The sequence below is a fragment of the Lynx canadensis genome, chromosome B2 (genome assembly GCF_007474595.2).
Source record: "Lynx canadensis isolate LIC74 chromosome B2, mLynCan4.pri.v2, whole genome shotgun sequence".
Classification (NCBI taxonomy): domain Eukaryota; kingdom Metazoa; phylum Chordata; class Mammalia; order Carnivora; family Felidae; genus Lynx; species Lynx canadensis.
This window is the reverse complement of record NC_044307.1, coordinates 25,076,913-25,091,438: the sequence shown is the minus strand read 5'-3', so window position 1 is coordinate 25,091,438 and position 14,526 is coordinate 25,076,913. Positions and strand designations below refer to the sequence as shown.

Here is a 14,526-nt window from a genome sequence, read left to right as displayed (position 1 = left end):
TGTCCACCTGCTCTGATCGCCCCAGGGCCAGATGCCAGACAACCAGGGGCAGCCCCTGAGCCCCACAGCCTGCAGAAATTACTCCAAATAGCTAACCTGGAGCCTGCCTACCCTTCCTCACCCCTTTCTTCTGGCTGAAACCACAGTGAAGGCTCTTGCCCATGTTCCCCTCCCTCCTGCCTCCTGACCAGCTGGTGCTTTCCTGTGGGGCCCCTGGGATGTGGTGTGCCCCCTTCTCTAGGGAACAGAGACTGACAACCTGTCTTCTTTGTGGAGGTCATCTCCTGATCTGCTAGCCTCACCCCACACCTGGCTAATAAAAAATGTACACTTCCAATTGGGCTGGCTTTCAATCATGGCTGAGCTCTCCATCCCACTGCCCTCAGGATCAAACCATCCCTTTTTGAAGCTCCCCCCAGCTGGTCACCTTGTTTCTGGGCATGTACTCTCTGAGCTCTGCCCTCAGGATAGGACTCCATGCTCCAGTCCCTGGTGGGGCCTCCACACCACAGAGAGCCCTGTCTCTCCACCCCAGGAAACAGCCCGAGCCGCTGCTCTTTGCCCTCATAGGCCCAGCAGCACCCCTAACTGGGGCTACTCCCAAACACACCTGGAGTCAGGCCTCTCCAGGTGAGCAACCTGCCTGCCCCCGGTGCAGACTCCTGGCCCCGCGGCAGTGGCCATCCTCCCCTCGGTCACCAAGAGACTTTTTCACAGCACCGACCAGAGCACACTCCTCCCTGGCTTAAACCTTGACGTGTTTTCATGGCTTTTAGAACAAACCCAATCATGCTGAAGACAACCCCGTTGTGTGTCTGAGCTTGTCCTTTGTTCTCAGCTCCAATGGTCTTCTTCCTCTTCCAGTGGAAGCCAGATTTTGCCCTGCTGTTCCCATTTGCCTGTTTTCTCACCCAGAACCTTGTGTGACTTCCTCTCTTTGATCCTTTCCTTAGGTGTCAGCCTGAATGTCACTCCCTCAGAGACGCCATCCTGACCACTGTTCCTCTCTACCTACCGCTTGGTTTCATAGACATAGTGGTGGTTCTTTGAAGAATATTATTTGCTTGTTTATGGGTTTATGGTCTCTGGCCTCCCTCCCACCCCCATATAACCCACTGTAATGTATGTTTCAAATGAGATTTTTGCTCACATGTCTGGGTCCTCTCTAGAACCCTTAGTATCTAGGACAGAATTTGGCATGAGGTGGTAGTAACTACTTTAATAAATCATTTGAATCCACTTCTCTTTCAGATTGCTGTATTTCCTAGAGTTCCTGAGATGCAAACTTCTCCATTTATAGTTCTGGGTCCTCCTAATGGATTCCTGTGGACCCTGTGAATTTTGGCTGTGAGTTCATCCTTGGTGAAAATTTTCTTCTACGTGAGTCTTGAGTATCTGGCTCCAGTGATTTTCCAGGGGAGGTTTTATTCTTGACCCAGAGGGTCCAACGAGCTTCACTGGTTCTTATTTCTCAATCTTGGAGAACGGTTGAAATTTGGAACCCATAGTCATGTGTGGTGCAAGACTTCAAGGCTCCACTGTCGTAAGGGTGGATCATTTATGCCCACAGTCCAAGGTGTCAGCCACCTTTGGAGGGGAGTCCCTATGATGGGAAAAGACTTTCTAATCCTGTTATTAGAACAGCACAGTTTGGAGGCCTGGATTCATTCAAGGAGCTCAGTTCGAAGTGCAGAAAGGGCCTGAGATCTCAGCTCCAGCCCTCAATGCAGGTATTAAACCTCAAGCTCTCTGAGCTTCTTTCTGGCTCATGTGCCATGCAGGCTGTGTCTGTGTCCACTCCTGCTCGAACATTCTCCTTGGTCTGGGCCCCAGGAGTTCCCCTTTCTGGCACTGGAACTCAGCACTGTGTACATATTTGGTTGGTGCAGGGTCTTATCCAGCCTTGGGTGTGTGTTTGGAGGGTCCCTGTCAGTTTAGCCAACCCTTTGGACCACAGAATCCCTTCTAGCCAATCTCCATCCTTTGTCTTACTGCTCCCAAGCCAAGACTCTACGTCTTGGTGACGTTGTGTTATGCAGTTTGGCTTATGGTCCTTGTTTACACACCTGCTTCTGCATCTGTTCTTAGAGGTACTGAGAGCACCCTGGGTACCCACCATATATACTTGCTCATTAAAAGGAAAGCGAGAGGCTTTCAACATTTTGTCACCAACAGCTGGCCTTGCTGGTTGGTGCTGCAGCTCTGTCTGCTTCCCAGCAGACCACTTCATCCTGTCCAACTACGGAGGCTTCAGGAGTGAGGAACTTCCTACCGCAGCAGGTGGGAGGAAGGGTGGCAGGCGATAAAAAGACCATGATTCTTACGGAGACTTTCAAGGCTATAGACAAAGGTGGAATATGTCCCTCACCAGTGATTTCTTTATCCTGCCCCTGGCTACACCCTAGTTTCCATGCATATGAAGAAATGATACAATCGCAGTCATAAAGTAGCTAATATTTATGAGCACTTGTAGGCCAAACATGTGCCAAGCCCCTTAGAGAATAATATGAATAAAAAATAATGACAGTAAAAACCTTGGATGGCAAGTAACTTCTTCTGTGAGCGTTCTGCAGGACGAGCAAACATTTCTAATAAACTTTAACTTGACAAATGAGCGATGTCTTGCAATACGAGTAGTATGTGACATGGAACATCACATGATCACAACTGAGCCAATGGTTCTTGAAATTCACTTTGAGATATGAGTGTTTTGGATCACAAGCATGTCTCTGGAACAAATTATGCTCGCAAACCAAGGTTTTACTGTACTGTGATGATCGCAGCAGGTAACATATTTGGGTAGAGCTGGTCTACCCCAGAGGGCAGCACCAGAGCTGTAACCACATGGTGTCAGTGCCTCGGCACATCCATCCGTCTATCTGTTAGTGGGTACACACGTCTCACTTATTAAATTACCCTGGGTGCCCTTTTTCACTATAAAGTTTTATTTTTACATTTGTGAGTTTTAAAGGATTTTTTTCCTTAGGTTTTATAACATATTTAAATAAACGAATGTCCTGTCATTAAACCTTGATATACTTTTTAAATTTAAGTTTAAATAAGAGATAAAATACGATAAGCGAAACCCCCAGTCCTTTACCATGTGGGTCAGGTCCACAGACCTATTCCAGGAAACCCTTTCCTGCCGTTTTTCCCCTGCCAGGTGTCCTCCTAACTGGGACAGATGGAAACAGCACTGGCTGAGACTCAAAGCCTAGAGGTGGTGGGGACAACCCCATCTTCCTGTATGGGAGTGTGAGCCTCCGAGAGGCTGTGTCTACCTTGTCTAGTCCCCCAGGGGCCGGCAGACAGCCCTGGGGGCCCTTGGGGCTATAGTGAGAGGAGGTGGCTGAGATGATGCCAGACCTCACAGAGCGAGGGTTTCCAGTGGTCAGAGACAAGAGACAGAAGCACAGGGAAGGCAGGAGGCTGTGCTACGGGTGGTTAAGAGAGGCCTGGGTTCAAGGGCCAGCTGGGAGACCTCAGTTTTGTCATCTGTACAATGGGGTGATGAAACACAAAGACTGAATAATCTACTATTTGTACAGCGCTTGCAATTTGTGTCTGACATGGAGCAAACACGGTATAAGCATTTGTTAAATAAATCAATGCCCTTGAATTCCAAAACAAGTGAAGCAAACTCTAGATGCACCAAGGGAAGGAACAGGAAGGACTTGCATAGAAGATTAAAAGGAAGAACTGCCTACTCCATCCTGCTTTGGGAAACGATTTCATTCTTTGCCTCTTGCGACCCTGCTGGAGGGAGCAGGATGTCCTGAAATATGCACAGCTCCCGCGGGAGGGGGTGTGATGTCCAACCCCAGCGGGCTGGCAAGGCTGGAGGAAGCGTGGGGAGAGAAGCAGAGGAGACAGGCGCAGTTTTGGCCCCTGATGCGCGGCTCCCCGGCAGGTGGCCTTTTTTCATCTGTTACCGCCAGCTGCCTGCTGCTGAGGCTCTCCTGATCTAGTGAGCAAGAGCTGGGCTCTGGAGGAAAATGCACCTGTGCCCTCACCCAACGGTTTCTCTGCCGCAGGACCTACCGGCAGGGTGGGGCCAGGGCCCAGCACCGTGAAGTTAGAAGGTAGATGCTTTCTTCTCCTCCCTGGCACCTTAGAAAAGGAAGCCTGATGAGCATTCCTCTCTGCTCCTGAAAGCTACGACACAACTGACCTCTTGCCAGAAATTTGGTTTTCGTCAGTGACTAAACAAGAGCAACACAACACAGTACGCGTTATCCATACTACAGTGTCTCGCGCTAAGGGTGTGAAGTGACTGTTGGCATGAAGAGGGGCTGGGAGGGGCCGGGAAAGAAAGAAAAGAGTTATTTATAAAAAAGGCCAAACAATCATTTTCCCCCTAAACATCTTTCTATTCACAAGTGGGGTTTTTCGACCTCGGCTGTTCAGCCAATTGATAAACATCGATGTTTTTAAAAATCTGGTTGCCCAGGTCAGACCCCCTGGCCCTGTGTGTTCAGTTGTTTCCTGCCTACAGTCACCCCAGCCAAAAGCCAAAGTCACACATGGTTCGAAAAGTCCCAGTGGACTCATCTAGGGCAGGGGCGGGCAAACTTCTTCCGTAAAGGAGCAGAGGGTATATATTCGGCTTTGTAGGCCACTTTGTCTGTGGAACGTACTCAACTCCACCACTATAGCGTGAAAACAGCCAGAGATGATGACACTTATGCAAACATGTGGGCAGGCTGTGCTCCAATAAAACTTTATTTCCCCAAACAGATGGCGAGCCAGATTTGGTCCATGGGCCATAGTCTCTCTGACCATCCCTAATCTGGAAGTGACAAGGGGGCTTTCCTAAATCACTCCTTGAACATCTCCGTATTTCACCCCTTCCAATACAAGAACCCGCCCTTTGCAAATCAATTCATAAAATCGTGTCAAAAGAACCCAGCAAGCAGGAGTCCGAGCAGACTGATAGAGGGCAGGTTCCTGGAGCTGGGTGAAGGGCACCTGGGAACTCACTCCCCTCTTCTGTCTACTTTTGTGTATGTTTCAACATTTCCCAAGATAAAGTGTTTAAAAAATGAAATTTCATAAAAGAGGAAAATTCCCTCACACACGCAAAAAAGCACAAGCTGAAACCGGCAAGAAGCCGGGGCACTGTGGGACCCCAGTCGTTTGCTTCTTGTGTCTCCTCCCCAGGGGATGCGCCCTTCAGAAAGCATTTGCAGATGTACCAGGCGGTGACACCTGTGGGGAGGATACTCACGACCAATAGAGCAGCATGAGGAGGAAGGGGCAGATGATGAGGGCCTGCAGGACCTGCCAGTCCCGGCACAGGGCGGCCAGCCCGGGCATGAGGAACTGCCCCGCCATGGCCACGAAGCTCGCCACCATCGTGATCATGAACCGTTTTCCAGGGGGGCACAGCTCTATTCCTGGAACACAGAAGGGACAAGAGAGATGTGAGTGCCCTGACCCGTAGCCTGGAGGAACCACGGGTGCACCATGGTCAGTGCACTTCTCAAACAGCCAATAACTATAAAATCGTATTTATTTGCTGGACTCCACGAGAGCCCTACATCGTATGTCAATGTTGAGATCCTTGTTTTTACAGCTGGATGAGCTGAGGACTGAACTGGGAAGGGAGCGATCATTGCTCGAGGTCACAGAGCAAGTCAGTGGCAAAAGAACGCTCTAATTCAGAGTGGCCCCCAGCCCAGAAACTAGGAAACGCTGCTTTGTATGGGGATAGTATTTGTATCACACAATTCTACTTCCTCTGCTCTCTGGATGTTACTGAGCTTGTTGTAAGGCAGGATCCCTCTCAGACTCATGTGCTCCCATTCCTTTCCCTCATGATGCCATATTAGGGGACCCCCTCAACCTCTGGACAGAGCACCTGCTCACTCCCACCCACCTGCACCATCCCTCCTTCTGGCCCTGACTCTAGTGCTCCTTCGGAGTTCAGAGCTCCGGGCAACCTACTCACACTTGTGAGACCAACACAGACCAAGCTGCATCACAGCTAATCTATTTGAACAAGACCAAAAAAAAAAAACCAAAAAAACAAAAACAAAAAAATGAAAAAAAAACCCACAAAAAACAATCAATAAAGCAGATTTGGACCATGTAGTATCTCCTCCTCCATACTGGAATTCTGCAGCCCATGATGACATGGGTGTGTCCCACTACCCTTCCTCTGTCCCTATTAGATAGTCAGCTCCTCTGACAGAGGCAAATCTGGTTCATCTTCATAGCTTCAAAACAACACCACTGTCTGCCTTCAATAACTGTCTATTGAAGGCGGGGGGCACCATGGTCCCCCTTGTTTGCAAAAGAATCTATGCTCTTAATTTGACCTAAAAAAGAGGGTCACAAAGCTTAAATGGTAGCATCCAAGTGCCAGCCAGTACAGATTAGTATGTAAATTCCTATACTCAAGGTCCTCAGGGCTAGAATGGGAGGCAGGTTTTCTACATTTCCCTTACAGAACATGTGTGTTTGCTTGCTAGTCTTCTACAATATGCAGTATTCCTCAAAGCTGACTTTTTTAAAAGTATATGTATTTTTAATATTTATTTTTGAGAGAGACAGAGAGAATGTGAGCAGGGGAGGGGGGAGAGAGAGAGACAGAGGGAGAGAGACACACATACACAGAATCTGAAGCAGGCTCCAGGCTCTGAACCCTCAGCACAGAGCCTGACATGGGGCTCGAACCCACGAACCACGAGATCATGACCTGAGCTGAAGTTGGATGTTTAACCAACTGATCCACCCAGGTGCCCCCAAAGTAGAGTTAAAATGACTTTTTAAAAAAGCAGAAAGACTCTCAGGAGAGAATACTTTTTATGCCTCTCTATTCAAAGATTGTTTGTAGATCGGTTGCTACGCCCCTTCTGCTGGTTGTCTAGAGACCAGAGCTGAGGTAGCAGATTGAAAGGCAATATGAGGGGGGGAAGGTTTGAGGGGAAAACAGACAAATTACAGTTGGCCACAAGGACAGAATCAGCCCTAACAAGGATAGGACATCATGCCAGCCAATATCCACACTGGCTCGACTGCAAGGAAAGAAGAACAAAGTCATCAACATTTCCATTCCTGCTCCACCACAAACAGACCATCATTGCAGTTACCAGTGAGTGAGAGAGAAACCTGGCCTCACTGAATGTAGCTTATAAAGGACTTTTTGCCATTTAATTAAGAAAACAGGATTAAGCATCCCTCTCCTGGCCATTTACTGTGATGCTCTTTCTTTCCACATGCACAGATCAGGCTCACTTAAAGATCACTTCTGGTGGGACTCAGGTATTCGCTCCAGACCTGGCATTTCTGCTCTTAAAAATAACAGATCAGGGGCTTTTTAGAAAGGGCAAACTGGTGCACGTGCTAGCTTTCACTTATTAAGCACATGCATAGATTTGCCATGGAAACCAGAAACTGGCATTAGCCAGGGTAAGTTCATGGCTCTGGGCTCAGCACAGGCTCTTATCAGAAGAGAAAATGGAGCACTTCACCACCCAGGTAACCTTTTTTTTTTTAAAAAAAAGTTTATTTATTTTAAGAGAGAGTGCATGTGCACACAAGTGGGGGATGGGCAGAGAGAGAGAGAGAGAGACAGAGACAGAGAGAGAGAGAGAGACAGAGAGAGAGAGAGAGAAGGAGAGAGGGAATCCTAAGCAGGCTCTGCACTGTCAGCACAGAGCCTGGTGCGGGCCTCAAACTCATGAACCGTGGGATTATAACCTGAGCCGATATCAAGAGTCAGACACTTAACTGACTGAGCCACCCAGGTACCCTCAGAAGAGAAAATGAAGCACTTGGCCACCCAGGTAACCTTTAAACAAAGTCAGAGAGATAATGTCAAAATAGCACAATGGCTTCATGTCAGTGGGTTGCTGGTGCAGTGGGCACAGCACACAGCTAGCGGTTTATCTCTCCACCACCTGTGATAGGTAATTCTGTAATATGGTAAGTATGAAAATTATCCGCAACTAGATTCCTTTACCAAAGACCCACTTTGGGACATCTAATCCCACACACTAGTCTACACTCCATGCTATCACATGAAGGATCATAAGGCAACTTTCCGAAGGAGGGTCTAGGTTTGTGGAGGCCAAATTTGTCCCTTGATGGGCAAATGATTCCACAGTCTGACTTCTCACCCTTCCCTTGCTGCAAATGACATGCTGTGCCCGGTGCATATGTCAGTGTTACTGTCGATATGACAATGATGAACTGTCAGTTTCTCTCCAGTAGGGTTCTCTCGGCCTTCTCCCATAGGTGGTCCAAGTCTAATTCCTTGAGACGTCCTGATGAATCTGCACCACCTTTGAGACTGCCAGGGATGACACAGACCCTCAGTCCCCACCCAGACATCCAGAACCAGCTTCCGCATTTCATCAAGATCCCCAGATCACTCATTGAGAGGCACTGGCTAAGTATCCTTCCCCAAAATGGTTACCCTCACCCATAGCAGGAGAAATGTTTTTGCCTCCCAGACACACTATCTGAGAGCTGAATAAGTAAAATAATTTTCTGACCCCTCCACTTCTGTTTTTGCTAGGAATTTTAGCACAGATTTTACTTTATTTCATCAGGTAGAAAAACGTAAGAGCAGTCCGGCTGATACATATGTATTTTAGCATTCCTGCCAGGGCAGGGGAAACACAGTGATTTGATGTAAGGACACAGGTACGACACTTGCATATAATGACCTTTTTAGCCTTGACTCACCAGAAATGCCTTCCCAACTGCCTGAAATCAACTACAGTCTGAAGGTGGCTATAAAGATGTTAAAAAAAAAAAAAAAAAAAGAAGCAATTATCAAAAAACCGTGGGCACTTTACACTTGCCATTAATCACATGTTCCCTTTTGGATGATGAGAAATCAGTTTTCCTGAAGTGGAAGACAGGAAGAAATACATCAGAGCATTAAAGCCTTAAGTCCTGGCATCCGGTAAAAAGGGATGGGGACGGCACATAGATGGTTTCTGCCCACAAAGGGCCTGCTCCTAGCTCTGCAAACAGGAGCACTTGGTGTAAGGGTTCACACATCTTGGAGATGCCTACAGCCACCAGGCCAGGGCCACTGGTTTTGGTCTTGAAAGTCAGAGAAACCTGCCACCAGCAGAGAATGGTATCCCCAGTCCCACTGCCTCCTCAGGACCTGGGGATCATGCAGAACAGGTCACCCAAAGGCAGGCATCCACAGACCTGAAGTGCCAGCCGGTCAGCAGCACCTGTGGGTGGCCTGGGCTGCATGCTGCATGCAATACTCCTTAGAGCCACTTGTACTGTAGGCCCAACCTAAAGTCATCTTAGCAGATTTTCACTTATGAGCGGCAAACAACTCCCACTCCCTTCATTACGTAAAACAATGAAGCGTCACAAAAAAAGATCATCTTAGGTGAGGCATCACAGGTTCAAACGTGGAGAACATGCACTCTGGCACCAGACAGGCCAGGTTTCAATCCTGTCCCCAGCACTTACAAGCTTGTGACCGTGGTTCAGTCATCTGTGAGTTCTGTCATCTGTAAAATGGGCCATTGTGAGCATTAAATAAGCATGGAGCGCCTGCATATGGAAAAAGTGATATTTTGGCTTTTTAAAGTAATAATACGGATTATTACCATATATAATAATGTAATTATTAGCAAGTCACTCTTTTGTCTCATTTGACCTCTTTATTATTATTCACCTGATCTGGTGAATTTCAGGGTAGGACTGAAGGGGCATGCCTGGCTGGCTTAGTTGGTAGAGCATGGGACTTTTCATCTTAGGATTGTGAGTTCTAGCCCCATACTGGGTATAGAGATTACTTTAAAAAACATAAATGAATGAATGAGTGAACGAATGAATGAATGAATGGATTCAGGGTAGGACTGAGTTTTGTTCTAAAAGACTGAAAAAGAGAAATAACCCACAGTGACAGTCTGCACTCTTTCTTCTCCATATACAGTAAAACCCTGGATCGTGAGAAATTTGTTCTGTGTGTGTTCCGCAAGACGAGCAAACATTTCTGATAAATTTTATTTTGATAAATGAGCAATGTTTTGCAATACGAGTAGTATGTAATGTTGAATTTCACACGATTGCAATGGAGCCAATGGTTCTTGAAATTTGCTTTGATATACGAGTGCTTTGCATTACAAGCATCTTTCTGGAATGAATTATGCTCACAAACCAAGGTTATCCTGTATTTTATTTCACAGAGATTCTCTCAGGCCTAGCAACAATCCACCAATTAAAAACCAGAATCAAGTGATTCCAAGAAAACCACATCAAAAATCCCTACTGGTAAATTACTTTTCCCCTAATGCCTTCATGGAGAAGACTTAAAAGCTACTCTTCCAAGATTGATGTATTTTGACGATAAACAGAGGAACTGCAAAAGGTTATGAGAATTAACAGCATGTAATTAAGACTTAACTGAGGCATTTGGCCTGTAGAAGAACAGGGGATCACAACCACAGCAGTCTGATCACGCAGGGGACAGGAGCAGCCCAGGGACCACGGGTGACTTCTGTTGGAGATGTGGTGTTGGGACAGGAGAGCTTTTCAGGGGCTGTAACCCTAGCAGGATGTGCTTTCAGAAGCTTTCAGATTCTTACAAATTCCCTGGAGGAAAGGAAGCGTGCTGCCCAGGTCAGTTGCTCCATGTGAGGGAGGACAAAGACCCAAGGGGAACCAGACATCAAAGTGTGTGTGGGGGTCATTAGTTGGCCCACAGCTGCTCCTTGGAAGAAGGATGTGAAGGTCAGAGTGATGGGTCAGTATGACTAGGCTACAGTCTCAGGTATTCAATCAATAGTAATTGAGGTGCTACTATCAAGGTATTTTATACCTGTGATTAAAGTCCATAATCAGTTGACCTTAAGTAAGGGAGATTATCCTAATCTTGGTGAGCGTGACCCAATCAGTAGCAAGGCCTTAGCAAACAGAGCTGAGGCTTCCCGGAGGAAAAAGAAAACATCCTGCCTATGGACAGCAGCTTCACTCTTCGCTCAGTTCCAGCCGGTTCTTCTTGCTGGCCTGCCCTCTGGATTTCAGATCTGCCTCATGTGCCCCCACAGTTGTGTAAGCATCTTCCTTGCAGAAAATCTCTTCCTATAGATCTCCTCCTACTCCTGTTTCTCTGGTTGAGCCTTGATACAGAGGGCAGGCTTCTTGTACTGATGCAGGGTCATACAGAGCTCCCCGTGAAGCCTTGTCTCAGGAGCCGCTGGCCCAGCCGGCCACCTGGACTTCCTACAGTGCTGCCAGTGGGGATCGACACCTCCTACCTGCTTCTCTCTCCAGGCCAGCCTGGACCCGGTTCCCCAGCCTCACAGGGCACTGCCAAGCTCAAGGGGGCATCTAAGTCAAACCTGTGATGGTGGCATTGTTTCCCTCTGCACTAAGAAACACCACAATGGCTTTTATTTTTGTTTTGGGAGCACAGGGGTTAGGAGAGGATGCTCTGTCCTACTGACAACCTCCCCACCTGGGATTTGAGGGTCAATCTGAAAAGGGAACAAACATCTCTCCAAGGTCCATCCAGCTTGGAAATTCCATGATTCTACAAGAGCCACTAAGAAGCTTCATACTCAAGGGGACCAAACTTCAAACACCCTCCTGCTCGAAGTGATGGCATCAGAGCAGAAGTAGCTGAAATTAGCCATGTGGTCTGGATGGTTTTAAAGGTGCAGAGTCCCAGGGTGGGTCCGGGGTGGCTCCAGCACTCAAATCCAGCTCCACTGTGACCTCTGTAACCAGAAATGCTACAAACTCTGTGGGCAACAGGCACCTTAAGGGGAACCTGGAATAATTAGGAGGTGCTGCAGGCAGAGCCTAGAAGTTCAGGTGACAACCATGGAGGAAAGTTTCTTCTAGAAAACACCCCTGAAGTTCCACCAAGAACCTCAATGTCTTCCTTGGGCTGAGACCAAAGTTTCTGCCGTCTCATTTATTCTGTGTCATAATGTTCAGCCTGATGGGTTTTAAAGGCCTATGGTTTAGCTGGTATCAATGCCAATCAATAACTTTAGATACTCCTTGCTTATATAATTTAATTAGAAAAAAAAGATGCCCTGTTCAGTAAAAGCAGTCTTCGTGGATCTGTGCACTCAGCAGCAGGTGCACCTGGACCTCCTGCTCAGAGCCCCCTTGGGTGAGTTGATGGTGTTGGACCAGGGCCATGCTCCGTGTGTGGAGAAGCTTCCAGCCAAGGAGCACTAGGGGAGAGATGAGGGTCTGTGATGGCATAGCTGGGAGAGCTCGTCTCTGAGTCAGTGCTAAGGTATTTGCCAGCCAGAAGTATTCTGTCCCCACCTTCCAACCCCTGTCAGCACACTTACCTAACCTGCTGACTGGATTTGGGAATTTACAATATTGATTTAAAAACAATCACTTTGGAACCAGGCTTAAAAAGACATGTCCCATCCTTCTAGAATATGTAAGTGAAAAAACCACGGGCCTTTTTTTTCTTAAAATACATATTCCAAAAGCTCTGTGCATGTTTGCTGAAATCTACATTTTCTTGGGATTGCTAAATGCTCCCAGCTCTCCTACAATGAGTCTCTGGGATTTTTCTGGATCAGAGTTGGCAATTAGTGAAGGAATCTGTGCAGTTGACTGATCATATTTACACCAGAGAATAAGGAAGTGTGCTCTGCAGGGGGAGCTTAGTAGAGGCTCAGGTATAGGTGACAGTGGGGGTTAAATTCCTCCTGCCTCCTCCAGGCCTGGTGAAGTCACTCAACCTCTCTGTGCTCCTGTTTCGTCATCTATACAGCAGATAATAATAGGACCTGGCTCACACTGGCGCATACCTATCTGGTATAGAAGGCTTCCTACTTACTGTTGTCCTTACAGACCTCAGGCCACTGCTGCAACGGTCTGGGTGGGCTCAGGTCGTTAAGAGACTAACTCCAGTGAATGAAGTTCTTCCACCAGGGGCCTAAACTATCCTGTGTTTTAGGCAAAATTTGGACAGAACTGACTGAAACGATGTGATATGATGTACAAGCCCCATAATAGGATTCTTATTTTTTATAGTCTCTGCTATCCAGGGAAAGCTGACAAAGCTCCTTGGAAGAAGAAGAGTATCTTCTGGGGGCAGCTGGGTGGCTCAATTGGTTAAGCCTGTGACTTTGGCTCAGGGTCATGGTCTCAGGGTTTGTGAGTTCAAGCCCTGCATCAGGTGAGCTCAAGCCCCTCATGGGATTCTCTCTCTCCCTCTCTCTCTGCCCTTTGTGGGATTCTCTCTGTCTCTCTCCCTGTCTCTGCCCTTTGCTCACTTGTACTCTCTCTTTCTCAAAAAAATATAAAATTAAAAAAAATAATTATATATAAAAAAAGAAAAGAGTCTCTTCTGGGAAGGCCTTCACCCCACCTGAGGTTGTGAGGCATGGTGGGGGAGGGCGAAGCCTGAGATCCCTCTCTTCCTGCATCCACGTTCCCCTTGTGGTCCTTCATTCTAACCATGAAGCCAGGCCCAGGCCGCCGCTCCTGCCTCCCTGATTAATTCATACACGAGTTTCTAAGGAAGGGAGCAGAGACAGCTGCACTGGGGATAGGCCTGTGAGCATATAAAAGCACACACTCCTCCTCACGGGTTCGGCAAGGGGTGAGCACACTTCTGTTACACACCCTGCTTTATGAGAAACTTTGGCCTTTGCAGCTTCCCTGGCTGCACTGTCCCAGGTTATTCTCACTGGATCTGAGGACACCTGTCCACACAGGATGAGCCAGCACAAGTTTAGGGATGGAGAGGGGGGCGAGACCTGTTCAGGAAAGGGCAGCGTCTTCCCCAAACCATATCCAAGCACCAAAATTAACCACGATTCCCGGAATGGCCCAGGGAATGAGACACCTATGGAAACAGCACACTCTGACTGGCGGCCCTGCAAGGGGGCAAGCCCACATAAAGACTGACCACACTATACAGCCCCATGCAAGAACGCATGCCATTCTCAGAGGCCACTTGACCAAAGTCACGGTCCTTTCAAAGGGAGCCCACTCTCCCTCTCCTCTGCCAACCCTCCTCTGTTATCAATCAAATGGCTCAGAAGCGCACTCACTGCAGCCACTGGAGAAAAACTGCCCAGTGGGAGGAGGCCCTGCTCGCTCAGTGGTGTCCTCCCACCTCATCTGGGAGACCAGGCATTGGCAACACCATCCGCCTCACCCGGGTACTGGCTTCCTCCAGCCTGGCTCACTCGGCTCAGCCTCATGGCTGCCGCTGCCCACCCAGCGGCCACCGGAGCCCCCCTCCAAGCAGCCCCCGAGCCACTGTGGGCTCCCCCTTCCTCCTCCCTTCCCAGCAAGAAGAATTCCTTCCAATCTCTCACTGGCCTCTGGTCTCCCAACGCCTGTGAGCCTCTCTCCTCCTCACTGCACTCAACCTCTCCTTCTGGCCACTCACCCACCGGGCCTGGAAGTGAATGTGTCACTCAATAATTACGGCCCTGGCCGAGGACACAGGGCCCCCCAGGATCCTGCAAAACAGACCTCTGCACATGTGATTGTGGAATTCCTTATTATAGAAGAGGGCCTGAAATTGCCAGTCATGTCGACTCAAATAGC

General features: G+C 48.1%; 1 protein-coding gene across 3 annotated transcripts in view; it reads right to left on the bottom strand.

Annotated features, from left to right (window-relative positions):
* SLC22A23 (solute carrier family 22 member 23) overlaps positions 1 to 14,526 on the bottom strand; it is a 182,033-nt gene that overhangs the window by 45,952 nt on the left and 121,555 nt on the right. For 2 of the 3 annotated variants that reach the window (XM_030314934.1, XM_030314935.1), the window contains exon 4: positions 5,228 to 5,396. In XM_030314934.1, coding sequence (XP_030170794.1) covers positions 5,228 to 5,396 — 169 coding nt within the window. Of the gene's footprint in view, positions 1 to 5,227; positions 5,397 to 14,526 lie in introns of those variants that run through there. The other variant, XM_036064400.1, reaches the window with a different exon arrangement.